The 18,479-nt window shown below is 36.2% G+C and overlaps 2 protein-coding genes across 3 annotated transcripts in view; one reads left to right on the forward strand and one right to left on the reverse strand.

Annotated features, from left to right (window-relative positions):
- The window catches only part of Rpn2 (Regulatory particle non-ATPase 2), a 397,281-nt gene that overhangs the window by 133,009 nt on the left and 245,793 nt on the right, over positions 1–18,479 (reverse strand). The window lies entirely within an intron of this gene.
- 5-HT2A (5-hydroxytryptamine receptor 2A) overlaps positions 1–18,479 on the forward strand; it is a 96,188-nt gene that overhangs the window by 72,320 nt on the left and 5,389 nt on the right. For both annotated transcript variants that reach the window (XM_065352894.1, XM_065352893.1), the window contains exons 3-5: positions 13,468–13,695; positions 14,299–14,659; positions 17,702–17,911. In XM_065352894.1, the coding sequence (XP_065208966.1) occupies positions 13,468–13,695; positions 14,299–14,659; positions 17,702–17,911 (799 nt within the window). The remainder of the gene's footprint in view (positions 1–13,467; positions 13,696–14,298; positions 14,660–17,701; positions 17,912–18,479) is intronic.

Below are 18,479 nucleotides of genomic sequence, written 5' to 3' on the forward strand. Positions count from 1 at the left end.
CGAAAATACGCAAAACTGTGAATGAGGAGCTTCGAGGACGACGTCGATGACGACGATGATGGTAAAAAATCCCAGCTGTAATTTTTACGCTTCCTGGAATCCTCTCATACAATAAAGAATTCGAGCTTTTTTATCGAAAACAATCCCTTCTTCTCGATCCCTACCCATGCACTCGAATTGAATAAAAAAAACCACAACTTTAGCACGAAAAAGCAAACGAAAAGCCACAGTTTCAAAACAAACGCGTCGAAGCTTTTTTTATTTTTCACGATTCATTTCAAGTACGAGGTTTTTTTTACTCGTTTCTTCGTCGCCATCGTCGTCCCCCTGCTCTTCATCAACTTCTTATATAGTGAATCGACGCCATACTTACGTATGACTTTGTTTAAAACTGACTCCAGGGTCAAGGTGAAGCGCAGGGGAAATAACGAGCTCGCAGCATATAATCCAGCAATACGAGTACATTACCTACTTATCGTACCTTTGCCGAGTCATTCGTCGTCTGTCGTACAGACTTTTTCGAAAATTGCCTTCGAGCTTTAATAATTTAAGACATTGCACGCGAACAGGAAGTCGAGCTGAAAGAAGACTACGCGAGGAGACCAGAGAGGGGAAGAGGAACCAGTAAAAGACAGCACGATGAAAAATCTTCGAAAAATGCTGAAATTTAATGAGACCATGGTAAACGAGCCACGCTGCTTTCTTCTTCAGGGTTACATTGAATTTTCGGCAGCACCGTTCTCGTTCGAGCAGGAAGGAAGAGAGATGAAGAAAAAAAAACCTTGTCAAACCATTTCCGTTTTCATACCCAAAAGATACGACGACCTCATATCTCCTTAATAGGAGGGGATGAGGTGGCGAAAGGGATCCTCATATCATCATAATAAAGTACGAAGCTATAGTTGGGCATATTTCATTTTTACACAAATATCTACTCGCATATTCGAGCTCTCTCAACTACAAATACCAGTACGAAGGACCAAAGACGACGAGATAAAACCGTCTCAAAAAGCACTCCGCGAGCATTTTTAATTGCTTCGAATGCACCAGTCGACCTTGGCAGCTCGCAAACATCGATACGAGCATTGAATTTTCCAAATGTACCATTCGTGTTCGCGGTTTAAACCTTTTGATGGGGCCAGAGGGGTAAAAGGGTTAGCGACTCGGTGGCTCCGAAATGACAAAATTATCACCAGCGAAGAATCTCTCTTTTCTCTCGTAAGTTATATCTGCTCTTTTTTTCCTTCCATTCTTTTTTATAAATTCTCAAATTTCCGTATTAAAACTCTGAGCTCTCTTCTCCCCTTCCCTCGACATCTTATTGCACAACACATGTACTACATCTCTCCACGTTGTATTATTCTTTTTGGCTGGGAAACTTTACAGCCTTCGTATTAGTTTACCCAGAAAAAATTTCTATATAATTTTCTTACGACTATGGCGACGAATACCCCCTCGCCCCTCTACCCCCGTTCACTTTCATACTCCTACGATGACACATATCTCTTTTTTACAACTTTTCTCTCCTTTTTTTTCTTTTTTTTTTGGATACAAATACGATGTTGTATTTCATTCAACTCGTACCAGGTTCTTTTTAAACTATAAAAATTCCCCAACGAAATTTTCGAAGCCCCGAAAACGACGAGAAAAAAAATCATAAATACCATTTTTATGTAACTGGCCAAGTACAGCATAGAACCACACATATGGGTGACGTGTTCGCTCAAGGCGACAACGACGACGACGATGGCATTATGGAAATATATGGCAATATGTTTGCTCCCTCGGTTTGCTCGTGCGATTGGCCAGCTCTCGAGTAAAAATACATAATATTAAAGATGCTGCTAAGCTGTGAGTGCTGTGAGCTAGCAGCGGCAGCTTTTGGATACCTTAGTATACGAGTATGCTGGGCCATTGTCCGAACAGAGAATGCGTTTTTGTTTGTACTTCTCGTATGGATTTGACCGTTAGATAAAGATATGGAAATTTAAGAGGTTATATTTCTCATGTTTTTCTGCGCTCCGCTCCTCTTGCGCTCTGTATACGAACAAGGTATGTAGTTTCGCTGGCCACTTCTTATACGCGCAGGTAGTACTCTTTTTAGTCTCTTATACTACCTTTTGACTATAATATAACGTACCTATATGTATTTCTACGTGTACTTTTTACTACTAATATTACCACATTCAAGTACGTATATGTTATTCCGGTTCAAATATTATATGCAGAGTATCTGCGTCTATATTTCTTTCTTCTTTTTTTTACCCTTTTACAAAACATGGTTTTCAGTTTTTTTTTTCTTTTCTGAGATGGGGTATTGGTATGATTTTTTTTTTTTTTTTTGAGCAAAATGAAGAAATGAAATGGTTTTTAAAAACTCTGAATTTTTATTTGAAGAAAATTTGAGTTTTTTGGGTCAACGTTTTACAGAAAAATCTATTCAAAATTTTTTTATGAAAAGTATTTCTACTACATACAACATTGAGGAAGGAAGAGTGGAAGAGTGAATGAAAACTAAGCAAGATTACAGCAGGACTTTCACACAGCAGAACATTTCTTCAAAAACTTCCCTGAGGATGGAAGAGGAGAGGAAGATCAAAATTTCATCAGGTATAAACAATTTTTAGGCGATGATCAGCTTGATTTTGGAATATGATTTTATAAAATACTCAAATTCGAAAATTTTCTATTTTTCCTGGAGGAGGAGGAGGAGGATGAGAAGGAAGGGGGGGGGGGTGTCAGAACATGATTTTTAAAACTGATTTCAAAAAGTGCCTATAAAAAATTTTCAAAATCTTACATTTTTCAAGAGAGAGAATGGGGATTAAAATTTATGAGAAAAACTTTCCAAGTAACAGTTTTTCACTTCAATTTTGAGACGAGTTTTAAAAAACGAAAAAAAAACTTTAATTGCGGGAGAGGGGGTAGGGGGTCAAAATTCTTAGGTGATAATTTCGCGCGCTATGTTGAAAAAGAATTAAAAACACACAAAAAATCAAAATCATAAATCAAGTATTTCAATGAAATTTCTGGACTCAATTTTGCATAAAACTTAACTTTTGAAAATAGTTTTGAAAAATACATTTAAAATTTCATCATAGGCAAATCTTTTCTTCTTTTTTCCAAGAGTGAGAGAAGGAAGGAGAAGAGACAATCAAAACGAGTTTTTTTTGCAGACATTTTAAAAAAAATTAAATGAAAATCAATCAGTTTTTTGTGAACGAGGAGAGAGGAGGGAGAGGTTCACAAATCCAAAATCATAAATTATTTCGATCATTTCTCGAAGGGAGATTTTCAACTCAATTTTCAAAAATAATTTTTGTAGTTTCAAAAAGCAAAAAAATCAATTTTTCGAAAGAGAAGGAGGAGAAGTGGCTCAAAATTACTTGAAAATATTAAATTACACGTGTAAATTATTTCAATGAGGAAGAGGGTGAGGGGGAATGTGCGGTCAAAATTTTCAACACCGTTCAGAACATGGAAAAAATCAATTGATTTTTTGGTGAGAAGGGGGAGAGGGTGGGAAGGGGTGGGGTAGAGCGTCAAAATTGTTTCGAGGAAACAATTTTTTGCTCATTTAACGAAGAGTATTGAGAAGTGGAAAAAGAAGACAAAATCAGGTGTCACCAATTTTTCGGAGAGGTAGAAGTCTAAAAGGTCGCAATTTTTTTCAAGCGAATAATTTCTAAGGTCACAATACTCTTGACTTAACTTTCAAAGAGAGATTTTGAAAAAAATAAGCGTTTAATAATTTTAAAATTTTGACGAGCAAACAAATTTTGATTAAAAAGTGAAAGAAACAGGGTTTTTCTTTGAAAAAAATAATTGTAGTTCAGTTATTTTAACGCAATAAGACCATTTTCGAAGGATTTTTTTCTACATAACCATTAACCACCTCCCAAACTTGAATTTATACACTTGATGCTTGTGCTTTGTTCAATGAAAAATTTGAAAAAAGTTTCAAAAAATCGTTTGGTGAAAAAATATTTTATGAGAAGCCCAATTTTTATCTGATTTCATATAATTTTTTGCAGTCTCTATTGAATTTGAAAAAAAAATCATAGGCACTTGGAATGATGTTGTTGATGATGACGATGATGATGATAAGATGAGATGAAATTTTTTGGGAAACAAACTCTTCAAAAAACTCGATAACGTGCTCAATTCTGCCAATTTCTAGACAATGACGGTTCTTCGTTTCATTTTCAATTCAAATTTCATAAATTTTAGATTTTTTCTTCAACTGGATTAAATAGTTTTAGGCATATCTACAGATCCTTTTAAAATATGTTTTAAAAAAACTTACTCACTATGACACTTTTTTCATATTCTTAGCCCATCTATCAAAATTTGAAACTCACCTGAAACAAAAACAAAAAAACAAAATAAATAAATCATCGATTATTCAATATAGTTGATCAATCGTTGAACACAATGAACTATAATTTATGAAAATATAAAAAAAAAACAAAAATGGACACATTTTCAGAGAAAGTGAAAAGAAAGAGGTGAAGTATCAAATACTCGAATCACAGGCTAATTCGTTCATTACGAGTCGTACAGTGAATGGACTTGATCCCCACCCCCCCCTCCTTCACAACCAGGCACATGCGAAATCTCACAATTCGAAACAACATCTCATTTTCTTCCCAGAATTTGACAGACAACTGGAGAGTAAAACACCATTAATTGCTCCAGGCTTATTTCACATTAACCATTTTTCTCCCAAAAAGTATAGGTACCCATTTCATTCTATACAGACATTCGATACAAATACACCATAATTTCATCGAATCAAAACGCGTAAATTAACGCGAGCAATTTTCTATACTTCTATATGGCATATCGTAGGTACTCGGCATAGTATAGGCATCATGTTCTATAAATCAAATTCACCACGAGCCAAGTTCATCTGTCAAATGGTTAAACGCGCGTTCAATTTAAATTACATATACACAGTACGTTCAGCAGCAAGTGACGAACAGCTGTATAGTGTGGGCTCTTTGCTGACACCAGTAATAGCGACAAGGAAAGGGGACGAAGGCGGGGGGCTGGCATATATGTCATATATTGTACTTATTTCGATATGGGTACCTGGTGCTCGGTTGTGTGTAGTAATTAATGGGGCATTGACGAATTGGTGTGTTTTATGTACATTAAATAGATTTTTCGCAGGTATAGTACAGATACCTGTATACCTATCTCTATGTGTATGGTATGGTATCTGGATATCATTAGGACTCGAAACAAGTACACATACTCGTACAAGTTTAATAGAGTACATCTTTACATATGCGACTCGTACATAATGTTTGACAAATGTTCTCATTATTATTATTATTTAATTTTTTCAATGTACTTTCAAAATATTATACAGCTTAGTAATGATATCCCTTGTTACATTGGGTGAACTTCACTGGAACTGTGACTCAACTTGGGATAAATTTTACGAAAATTTAAGCTTACAACGAGCCAAAAAATAATGAAACCTGAGGAGGTGTGTCACTCACATAGTCATTCTGCGATGTCGTAGGTGTAATGTACATATACGAGACGAGATCAGCGATTTATGAATATTCAACGCGACAATCTCTCTATGTACCTACCAAGGTACAATGTACATACCGTTGCACAGGCAATAAGAAAGACGAGAGCATATACTCGTATGTTCGAGCAACAAGCTCACACCTTAATTCATTCTCACATACTTCATCGTACGAGTATGTACTATAAAGCGAGAGAATTTGCGTATAATTACGAGCTTTATCCGGCCTATTAGGATTAGCCTGTGTATACGTACACACGAGTATGCGTGAGGAATTAAAGGTAAAGCAAAACCGTAAAAGTGAAATTATACGGGGTTAATTGTTTCTTGTAAACTTGAGAAATACGTTCACCATTATACGCGACATGATGTAGGTGCCTCTTTCAACACGTATACCTATCTACGGAGATATCCTCGTCTCAAGCACATACTAACACGTTTCGTGAGAAAACGCCATGCCATAGTCGAGATGTTTTTTTTTTTATTTTATTTTTTTCGATTTGTCGAATTTTTTTCCCTTCCGAGAAATTTGATAACTACTTTCGCAGAGTGTTTTTAGATGAAGAATATAGAGTATCCCCAAGAGATATCGGCAGCGTTGAGCTCATCTCGAATCTCGTGCCTATTGACGAGAGATACTCGTACACACGTTGCCTGTATTAAAATATCGCTCGCGCTTCTCGCTTCTCGTCTTCTCGTATAGGGCACCAAATTACCTATACTACGAGACGAGTATAGTACATATCTCTGCGTCGTCGGATTCGTTTCAAAGTTGAAAATTTTGATCGGCTGAAAATTACGTGACGTGATGAGATTAAGTCGAGGGAAATGAAAAAAAAAACGTGCCGGGAAAAGGGTGAGTTTTTTTTCTCCAAACAGGTTCCTGAATATGGGAGGAATTCGTTCGAGTGTGGAATACGAAATTTCGATAACCATGTTGAGGAGGAGGGGGGGGGGGTTACATTTTCCCTTAATGATACAGTTGTGACCTGAGGATTCATTTTTTTGCAAAAGAACGTTGTGGATTTGAGCTAAAAGAGATTTTGGATTTACAATTTCTGGGCATGAAATTCAAGCAATCCACTATTTCTTCAATTCTCATAAGACTTCTCGATCATCTTTCAAAAGGTTTAAAAATCGATTTACAGAAGCGCAATTTTTACAAAACAAAATACCCTCCCCCCCCAAAAAAAAACAATAAAATTAAACAGTGGATACAAAACGAATAATCATTTCGAGCATGATCGGTTATGTGAAATCCGAAATGAATCGATTTTTGGAGTATGATCGATCGACTTCCGATCTTGATCGATTTTTGATTAGGAGGTTCATGAATTTCACGACTAAAATTTTGATTTTTCATTAGGAACACAATCGATCACACGAAATCGAAAATCGCAAATAAATCGATTTTCGGAGTTCGATTAATCGATGTTCGATTTTCAATGATTTTTGACCAGGTAGTTCGTGACGAAAATTGATGTTTCATTTCGAATGAAATGGATAACACAAAATCGAAAATCGCAAATAAATCGATTTTGGAGTTCGATTAATCGATTTTAAATTTGAATCGATTTTAGATGACTAGGTTCATGAGTTTCATGAGTAAAATTGATTTTTCATTTCGAAAATAATCGATCATACAAAATCGAAAATCGCGAGTAATCGATTTTTGGAGGTCGCGCGATTATTCGATTTTCGATTTTTATTGATTTCTGACCAGGTGGCTCGTGACAAAAATTCAGATGTTTTATTTCGAATGTAATCGATCACACAAAATCGAAAATCGCAAATAAATCGATTTTGGAGTTCGATCAATCGACTTTAAAATTGAATCGATTCTCGATCTCTTTCATTTCGAACAAAAATAGCAAATGAATCGATTTTTGAGTTTGATCAATCGATTTTCGATCTTCATTGATTCTAGATTAGGTGGTTCAAGACTACAATAGATTTTTCATTTCGAACATATTCAATATTATACAAAATCAGAAATCGCAAATAAATCGATTTCTGGAGTTCGATCAATCGATTTTCAATCTTTATCGATTTTTGATCAGATGTTCAAGATTGCAATTGAAATTTGATTTTTTCCAACATGATCGATTATACAAAATCGATTTTCAGAGTTCGATTGATCGACTTTCAATTTTAATTGATTTTTGATCAGGTGATTCAAAGCAAAGCCAAACTTGATTTCCTAGTCTAAACATGATCGATTGTACGGAACAGAAAATCGTAATGAATCGATTTGCCAACTATCGATCAGGGTCGAGTTTTGATCACGAAAAACATACGTAATTATGCTTTTGAAGCCATACCTATTAATTTTTCATTTATTTGAAAATCGCAAATAAAAATCGATTTTTTTCGAGTTCGATTATTCGATTTTCGATTATAATTTATTACTGATCGGAAGTTCTGGTTTTTAGGATTGATAAAGTCGATTTTCCGCTTTCTTCAGAATTAAATAAGAGCCTGACAAAAATGTTGCATAAAAGACTTCAGTAGGGTATTTTTCAAACTTGATTTTTTCTCATTCTCTACATCTTTCAGAAATCAACCGCAATTTACGATAATTCTACAATTTTACACAACAAAGGTTCAGCCCAAACACTTTTTCATTTTCTAAGTTCATTCATTTTCAATTCCTCATTCAATTTTTATTAATATGTCGAGTTGAAAATCTGTTCTGATGCAAAAAAGTCTAAAGTCAGAACTGAATGCAAGCCTTTTTACAACGTTCACCCGAAGGGTTCTTGATTCTTGGGACGCGTTTCAATGAATTACACGGACGTTAACTCTTTTATGCAATTTTCACTCGCGTATTCGTGAAGTGCATCAAAACTTACGCTTCTCCATTTGTCGGATTTCTGCATACTGTACATCAAAAGGCAATCCCGACCAAGTTATTATAAAAATGTGCCATACAGTGAGCAAAAAGCACATCACGTCAAAGAAATTCGCCTTAGGGGCGAGTTGGAAAAAAAGCCAAAGAGAAAACTCCAAGCCGACAAGATCGATTGTTAACGAACTCCGTTAACTGACTTCTCGAGAAAAATTTCTTTCGAATGAAAAAATATCATACGTAAAAGTGGCAAGGGGTGAACCAGCATCATCATTGTATAGTGAACGACGACGACGACAACGATGCAAAACCCAGGCCACGAAGGCGAATTTTCACAAAGCTTTACTAGCTGTAAACCTCATCGCCTCCATGGATGCGTAGAAAAGAGCGTATAAGCTGAAGAAAAATACAAAGACGACGAATAAGTTGGTTGCTTATTATTACGTCGAATGAGAGTGGAAAATAAAAAAGCAAAATAGAAATGGAAAAGAAAGGAAAAAAAACTCGGCTGTACAGACTATACAGAGCTCAACGTTGTACGTTTTTTTTCTTTTTGCCTTCTACAGAGGAAGTGGCAGGCACTAGAAAAGTGGCGGTGGCGCTTATACTCATACTCGTATATACTCGCGGGCGTATTCGATTAATTCGATTGCATAGACGAAAGCAGCCGCAAAGCTTTTATGTCAAACGAGATAGTTTAAAGGAGAAAAAGCCTCCTACGAAAAGAGAGAACAGTCTTATTTGTTAACCTGGTTTTTCTCGCGGCTTGTGTTGTGTGAAAAAGATTTTACCCCCGTTCCGGCGCACACAGCTGTAAAATGTAATGAAAACTAATTTCCTCTAACAGGGCTTTAGATCTTCTCTTACTCGTATAATGCAGTATCGCGTGGTGTGTGAACGATAGAATAGTATACGCTTTGTCGTTTCAAAAGCCTTTTAAAATAAATTTTCAAATTTCTGGTTCATCAGAAGGGAGAGGTTTTTTCGAAAAATCAATTTCGAGACGTGATTAAAAATTGTTGAAAATTATTCAGATGAAATTTTCACGCTTCTCGGGTGAGAAGGGATTACCAAAATGCAAAATTGAGTATGTTTCAGCCATGATCTGTCTTGATAATTTTCTATACCAATTTTTTCCTTCCCACTGACCTTCCAAAATAGTTCACTATTCCACGAAATTCATTACAATAAAATGATGCCTGCGTCAATTCAACAGCACGACGTAAGAAGAAGATAATTGGACGAATTTTTCAGCCACGTGGACTTTTATTTGTTTTTTCTTTGACCCATTTCCGGCGGCTCAACTCGCGGATGTAATTACAAATTATTTGGAGGAAAAAAAACAGAACTCTTCGCCGAGTTATTAAGAAACATCTTGAGGCTGTTTTGTTAATGCAGATGGACCTGGACTTTAGCTCTCTCCCTTTTGTCGACCCACTTGAAGTGAATTTTAGATACGTACATGATTATGAGGAATAATAAAACCCAAAAATGGAGCCAAGGACCTGAAATTTTGGTTACGATGGTTTTAAGACACGCTCTTTTACGACTCTGAGAGTGTGAGTTGAAAAGGTTCCCTGCGAGTTTTTTTTATTTGCTTGAAATAGCAGCTCCTGGCGCAGAACCCGCTCATGATCAAATGAAGGTGAGCTTCAAGTTTTTATTTTTCGAGCACGCCTCGATGACTCCTACATCTCCCAAAAGTACTTGTGGGTCGAAAACTAGGCGAAGAGATCGATTCACTTGGATCAAATTTCTATTTCATGAGACAGTTTAAAAATTACTCTTGACACAGCTTTTTTGTCAGACACCTGCTTTACTTTGATTCACGAGTCAAAAAATACTTGATAGGTAATTTTTCGTTCATTTTCTTCGACCTGTTAAGAATGATTGGAAAATGACGATTGACGACCGACGTCAAGAACGACGTCGATCAATTTGGAAAACACTCGCGTGCAATTCAATCTCTTATACGCACACCGAACGTAGATTACGTTTACGTGTATAGTTACATAGGCTATAGGCAGAGAGAGTCGAGGACCAAGCACGAGAGCAGGGCCAGGAGAAACGATACGAAGCGTGAAAATCACCTCGCGTAATTTCCAATTCAATTCGATCATCTCATTAGAGGTACGAGTACGCGGTAAACTTGTAATCGAATTTGTAAAGCTGCGTTGCCGCGACGACTTCGACGACTGGTGAGAAAAGCTGTCGTCTCTAACATGGAAAAGATTTTTCCTAATTGTACGCGGCAGTCGTGAAAATAACGAATAGAACGCGGAGGGGGGGGGGAAGCACCACCGCCAAAACGCACCCAACTTAATTGAAGAAAGTTTCTAAATGGGCGCGTGGGTTCGATACGCGCGTCTTGAGAAAAAAATAATGGTTTTTCGAGTTTTACATGTACCTTGACAGGAGTTCGCCGCCAATCTTGGCCTTTTTCCGCGATTCACGCTTCAAGTCAAGTCTACGTGTGTCCTTATTTCCACGTAGTCGTAGGTATAGTGAAAATGAAAACACGCGAAGGCGTTTCATCGTAAGATTTCTTCAAAACGAATACGACTAAAGTGCTTTGTGATGTCTCGATGCGGTCAATTCTGTATACGTGAATTGTAAAAATATCTCGACCGAATGTCCTGTCGCGTCTCTGGCATCCCACTCTTAATTCTTTGGGTAACTGACACGACATTTCTTTCGTTTCCCCATCGTCTGCGTTGTTTTCCAAGTTTTCACATTGCGTACACTTCTACATACACAGTGTTGAGTGTACCACCTCACGACCTTACATATATGCGTGTCGAAGAAGCCAACAAAAGGAAAAGAAATACGATTTTTCGAGCTGACCTTATCCTTCTCGTTTTGGTCTTCGAAAAGCTACACAGACAAAGGCGGACCGATTCGGATATTATAAAAATGCTTGTTTTTTCTCTCTTTTTTTCTGCGGACCGTTGAAACGACGATGCCGATTATACACAGCGCGGCGTCTTGCTGCGGGTTTATTTTCATTGGAATCGTCGTCTTTAAACATCGAACATCGTCGATGATGAAATTGAGACGCACGCACAAGCGAAAAAGAGAAAACCAGAAAAAAATCACGTGAAAAAGAAAATAACGCGTAAGCGTGGTTATGACAGAGTTTCTAGCAACAGAACGAGAAGCGGAGGGATATACGAAGAAAGATATTTGTACGTATAGGTATTTTACATCGTCGTCGTCGTCGTCGTAAGATTCGAGCTTATTTTTGTTATTGTAACGCGCCTATTCGGTGTATACTTTTTCCCAAGCGATTACAAAGACCGAATATCTACATCAAATTCTTTCGAAAACGACCCCAGGAAAATTTTTTACAGGTGCCCTCTACCTCGTTCCTTCGTCGAATTTCAATTTCTGCATCGATAACATTTTTTTTTGACCCAGTGATAATGGCAAATTCAAAATTTAAGGTGAAAATAAAAAAATCGTTATCCGAATATATTACAAGTTTACAGTAAATACGCGTAATTACTGTTAAATTACAATAACTACTTGTAATTACTGTAAAATTATAATACCTACTCGCCCTCTCGTAATAACAAAAAAACTACGTGCGGTAATAACATGTAATTATTACTAAAAAATTATAGTAATTACTCGTAATTACCGAAAAAATATGGTAATTACTCGTAATTACAAAAAAATTACGGTAATTACTCGTCATTACAAAAAATTATGGTAATTACTCGTCATTACGAAAAATTACGGTAATTACTCGTAATTACAGAAAAATTACGGTAATTACTCGTAATTACAGAAAAATTACAGTAATTACTCGTAATTACAGAAAAATTACGGTAATTACTCGTCATTACAAAAAATTATGGTAATTACTCGTCATTACAAAAAATTGCGTTAATTACTACACATTACAAAAAATTACGGTAATTACTCGTCATAACGAAAAATTATGGTAATTACTCGTCATTATAAAAAATTACGGTAATTAATCGTCATTACGAAAAATTTCGGTAATTACTCGTCATTACGAAAAATTACGGTAATTACTCGTAATAATGAAAAATTACCGCAATTACTTGTAAATACAGAAAAATTTTGGTAATTGCTCCAAACTAATCAAAAACAGTTCGTACTCATATTTACAGAAAAATTACAGTAATTACTCGTACGTAATTACAGAAAAATTACAGTATTTACTCGTAATTACGAGAAAATTACAGTAGAAAAATTACGGTAATTACTTGTGAATACAGAAAATTTTTGGTAATTGCTCGAAACTAATTGAAAACAGTAATTGGTAATTACTCATAATTACAGGAAAATTACAGTAATTACTCGTAATTACAGGAAATTTACAGTAATTACTGGAAAAAACATTGATTACTCGTAATGACAGGAAAATTACAGTAATTACAGTTACGACTAAATGATTTTTCACGCATTTACGATGCTCTTCAGTGATTTTGACGTTCTAGTCAAATTTTCAAGTCATTTCAGCAATGTTTCGTGCAATTTTTCCAACATATAGGCCAATTTTGACAAAATTTTCTCCGTTTATGGTCATTTTAATTTATAATTCAACTTGTAATATCAACAAAAAATAAACCACCTTACAACATGACATGTTTTCTCAACCTATATGCTATCAATTCCAAGCCACTGCAGCCGACCTTTACCCTCCACCCCGCCTCCCAAAGCCTAGTAATTCGCAGGTAATTACTATTAACTCGTCAAAGCTGGTATAAATTGGAAAAAATTCTACGAATTCGCAGATCGCAATTACCGTTCGAGCTGAAATAAAACGTCAACGAGACGTAAAAGAGACGAATCACCTGCTTTGCTCATATAGTGTACAACCATACGAAACACACGTCGTAATCCTATATAGCGATTACACTTGAGAAAAGTAAAAATACCATCCAGTAAATACATAGTTGCAGAACGAACCGAAAGTCGTCATTCATCATCATTACTCATTGTTCTTTCTCATAAATGTAATATTAAGCGGTACCTATATAAAAGATGAGGAGTTGGCAATGGTGAACTCGACGAATACATATTTCTGCTTGTGTTTTTGCAGGGTATTGGCCTCTGGGTTTATTTTGGTGCAATGTATACGTATCCTGCGACGTGCTGGCGTGTTCGTGTAGTATAATGCATATGTGTTGCATAAGCTTAGATCGTTATTTGGGTATAAGGAATCCGCTCAAGACTCGCCATACGTACTCGACTAAGCGAATCGTCAGTATAAAGATCGCCATTGTTTGGATACTCTCGGTTTGTGTTTGCGGTTCGGTTACTCTTTTAGGTAAGTAAACAAGTCATTAATATTATTAGGTTACTAGCTAATATACGTACAGTGTGTAACGTTAAATCACACCCAGAAAGCAACAAGCTCGCTGGTGTATTGTCGATCTTCGTTATTTTTCTGGCTCGAAACGAAAACTTTTTCTCGTCAGAGAGCAGAAGGGGAAAATTCGGCAACGCGAAAAACTTAATGTTACCAACAATACAAACGATTCGCGTTCAATCCATAAACCTGGCCCGTGAAGGAGAGACGAGGCTCTTTCGGCTATTATTTTTTAATTTTAAATCAAAAAACTTTATCTTACTAACATAAGAGCCATTAAAACTTCACCATTATGAGTAAACGGCCGAGCCGATTCCGATTGTTTTTAAAAACTTTTACCTCTACCTCGTTTCTTTCGCTCTTGGAATTAACGACCGACGTACATTCGCGTATTGTTTTTCAGCTCGGCCATTTCCTAAAGCATCGATAAGCGTATTAAAAGACTTGTTTACGGACGGAAAAGCCAAAGGCCATGTTCTCCTTTCTTTTTTTTCGTCAGTAAATTTCAATTTCTGTATCGATTAATTTTTTTTTTTTGCTCCTCGCGTGCCAACGTAACAGGTATAACAAATCCGAAAAACATAATGCCAGAGGCCAACCTTTGCGTCATAAATAATTCGGCCTTTTTTATATTCGGATCATTGATGGCGTTCTACATTCCGATGATCGTCATGTCCGTAACGTTCTGCCTAACCGTGCGGCTACTCCGGAAGAAGGCGCGGTTCTTGCAGCAGAAACCAGGCACCCAACAAGAGGCTCCTACTTTCCGCCGTCTCGGTGGCAGATTCCGTAAACCTCCTTCAACCGTCGAGTTACCAACACCTTTGTCGCCTGCGGACAACACCAGGATACCGCCGAAACGTTCGCTCAGCACGCCTCATAAATTCTACGGTAGAAGTTCAGCGTTCAGGTTTTTCAATAGGTGAGTGATACGTCTATAAATATTATTTTTCAATTTTCAACCCCTCCTTCTTTCCCTCCAACCCATCCCTTGGCTCTATCCCTTTTTACTGTCATTTACCTACTTACCGGCAGCAGAATTCTCTAGAATTTCATTTTTTCACACCCATACCTTGAAACTAAAACGCCACCAAAAAGAGCAAGAATCATTGAAAAAATTTATGAATAATTTACAAGTGATTATCTCAATTAACAAATTATTACTGCAATTCAAAAGTAATTACCGCAATTCACAAGTGATTACCATGATTTACGATTTACAATCACTACAATCAGTTTAGTAAACCCAGAGTAAATACTGTAATTTAACAGTATTACGATAATTTACATAAAATTACGGTAATGTTCGCGTAATAACAAGAATTAACAAGTAATTGCGGTAATTTACAAGTAGTTAAGGTAATTTACAGGTAATTACGGTAATTTACAGGTAATTACAGTGATTTAGAGTAATTATGGTAATTACTGTAATTTACGAGTAGTTATGGTAATTACTGTAATTTGGGGTAATTACGGTAATTACTGTAATTTACGAGTAGTTATGGTAATTACTGTAATTTGGAGTAATTACGGTAATTACTGTAATTTGGGGTAATTACGGTAATTACTGTAATTTGGGGTAATTACGGTAGTTACTATAATTTATAAGTAGTTATGGTAATTACTGTAATTTGGGGTAATTACGGTAATTACAGTAATTTACGAGTACTTACGGTAATTACAGTAATTTACGAGTAATTATGGTAATTACAGTGATTTACAAGTAATTATGGTAATTACAGTAATTTACAAGTAATTACGGTAATTTACGAGAAATTACTGTGATTACGGTCATTTACAAATAATTACAGTAATTACACTAGATTACAAGTAATTACAGTAATTTACGAGTAATTACAGACATTACAGTAATGAACGAGTAATTTATGAGTGATTACAGTAATTACAGTAATTTACATGTAATTACGGTAATTACAGTAATTTACAAGTAATTCTGGAGATTGTGGTATGTATGTGATAAGAAATAATGATAATCACAGTAATTTACGTGGTAATTACCGAGTAATCACGGTAATTTACGAGTAATTGTGGTAATTTACTAGTAATTTTTGTACTCAACAAATGAAAATACAAACAGTTTTGAAATGACCCGGGACGAGTATTGACCATGATTGATGCAACCGCCTCTATTCATTAGTTTGAAGACAAATACAGTAATTTACAGGTAATTGCCGAAATTTGCGAGTAATCAGTAATTTTCAAGTAATTACCGCAATTTGGTGTAGTTTTGAACTATAATATTCCGGAATTTTGAGGCGAATGAAAAGATGAATGGAAGGGGCGAGATTCGCGACTCATATAATTCATTATGAAACTGCTGAAATTTGAAGGGTCGAAGCTCATGAAGTCATGAGTCATGATTAGTGGAATTTCAAACTGTTTTTCTCGGGAGTCGTGACATTTCAGAAATAATGAATGGGAAATTCAAATCGGATGAATACTCGATGGGCTCAAAACTGGACGTCGGTATGATGAAATCTCAACCATTGTAATCGACACGAAGTTAAAAGACAATGAAAAATTGAAAAATTCTGAACAAAGACTCCTTTCGACCTTTTTTTCATTTCATTTTTGCAAACAAACTGTAAAATAATTTTCGAAATCGATTCCAACGTCGCCTTCGAGATGACGAGAAAATCGAAGTTTTCTAATTTGAAGTGTATCGAGTAATTTTTCCGAATCAATCCTTCTGACAACCTCCCCCCTCTCCACTGTTCACACATTTTCTCCATCGTGTTCTCGTAAATGGTCAAATTCCCACCAGCCAAAAAATTGACATTATAAGGATTTTGAAAGCTCCGAGTTCTAATATCCTATCGGCTGATTTTTCGAATACGTCCCCCTACAGTTTTTTCACTTCCTACCCCTCTCTAAAAATTGAGAAAATTCACAAAAATACTAACAATCTCAACTTTCGCGTAGGTATAGGTATTTTGAGCCAAAGAATTCAAGAAGTTTGCCACCAAAATGATCCAGTATCCGACTTTCCAATACTTATTGGCAATATTTTCATTTCAAAATTCAAATCCATCACTCCAATTTGGTGCAAAATTCGTTACACTAAAATCTCACGAAAAAAGTAGCGAAATTCAAAAGCACGCCTTCATCCTGATTACATTGCAGAGCAGGAAGGGAAAAAAATACAGTATATACCAAAAAAACTTCTCGGTATAGCCTATGGAAAATTACACGTCGAGTAAATATACCCTCCGCTCTGCCGCCTCATCTGCCACACAATTTTTCGCCGCTTTGTCGGTTAATGTTTTGTAAATGTGCTGATAAGAGACAGCGGCGTCAAATATTTCACGCTGGTAAAAAGTAACGTAGAATACGACGAAAAGGTGTAAAATAATTGACATTCTTCGCTATATACTACTGTATACACCACATCTCACCGAGAGTATACCGGAAATCATACTTTATCTCGTCTTCGTCAAAACGTTTCGCGCAAAAGTTCTCCACACTCTCGAAAAAAGAAAAAATTACCTTCTTGGGAAAGAAAAAGGAAAAAAAACGCAAAAAGCGAAACTTTTATCGTATTCATTAACAATGGCAGATGATATTTCGGTACACAGCGTTAAGTAAAAAAAAAAAAAAGGTCGAGTTAATTTTTCAGAAGAAAATACCGGTAAGAGGAAGATGAAAAGGAAGGCGAGGGAGGGGGAGGAGGTAGTTGAATTTCTACGTCTGTATAACTTTAGCTATTTCATTTCGCATACAACTTTTTACATGGCACATTTAGCCGATAATAACTAACCCCCTCTCCGACCCCCATCTCCCAGAACAATTCTAGCTCATTCCGTATACCATACCTTCTAGCACCCCCTTTCCATATCCTCTCTCATCTCTTTTGTGTACATTTTCTGTACCTTACCTACGTATTGTGTCGCCCACACATTCGCAATATTGCGGTTTGTTTTCTGCATGTTGATTTTTTGCGCAGAGGTTCATCAACAAGTATTAGCTCATCGCAGCCGAGTTTATTAGCGACTAATACCCGAGCTGGAGCGACCGAGACAAGACGCACAGTTGGCATGGAAACGGTGCAAACATCCGCCACCGAAAACGGTACCGAGAGTTCCGTCGGAAGGAATACAAGATTACGCACACTTCGGCTTCCGTTAAACGTAACACCCTCCAATTTAAATTTAAGGTATGTTTTTTTTTCTTATTCCTTCATCTCTCTTACTCAACATTACAAATCTGTCGTCGTCGCGCGGTTTCTCTATTATCTTCTCATCACGTCCCCCCTTTTACCCCTTTCTTAAGCCGTGGATTCAACGAAGAAAACGTTATTAATCGTATACGATAGATTTTGGTGAACGGTATCGCAATTCGATGAATAGAATAAAATCCCACATTGGAATTGTCGAGTAAAAAAAATAAATAAAAAAAAGGAGTCATTTTCAAATATCCCAATCACCACACGCTTCGATTAACATTTGAAAAAAGAAAAATATTTTCATCGATGTTGCAAATTTAAAACGATTTCTACCTGCTGGCATAGCCCAGAATGCCCTCCCTTCTCACGTAGGTAGGCTCTTTCTTATTCGTGGCAAGTTTTTTCTACCACTTTACCTACCTATACACTTTTTTTTCTTCTTCTATTAATAAAACTAAATGAAGCGAGACATCATTCGAGGGGCGATTTTTTTCCTACATTGATTTTTTATACGTTTACGTTTGTACGTAATTTTGTTTCTTCTTCTTCTTCTTTTTTG

This window comes from Planococcus citri, chromosome 2 (assembly GCF_950023065.1).
Source record: "Planococcus citri chromosome 2, ihPlaCitr1.1, whole genome shotgun sequence".
In the NCBI taxonomy this organism is placed as follows: Eukaryota; Metazoa; Arthropoda; class Insecta; order Hemiptera; family Pseudococcidae; genus Planococcus; species Planococcus citri.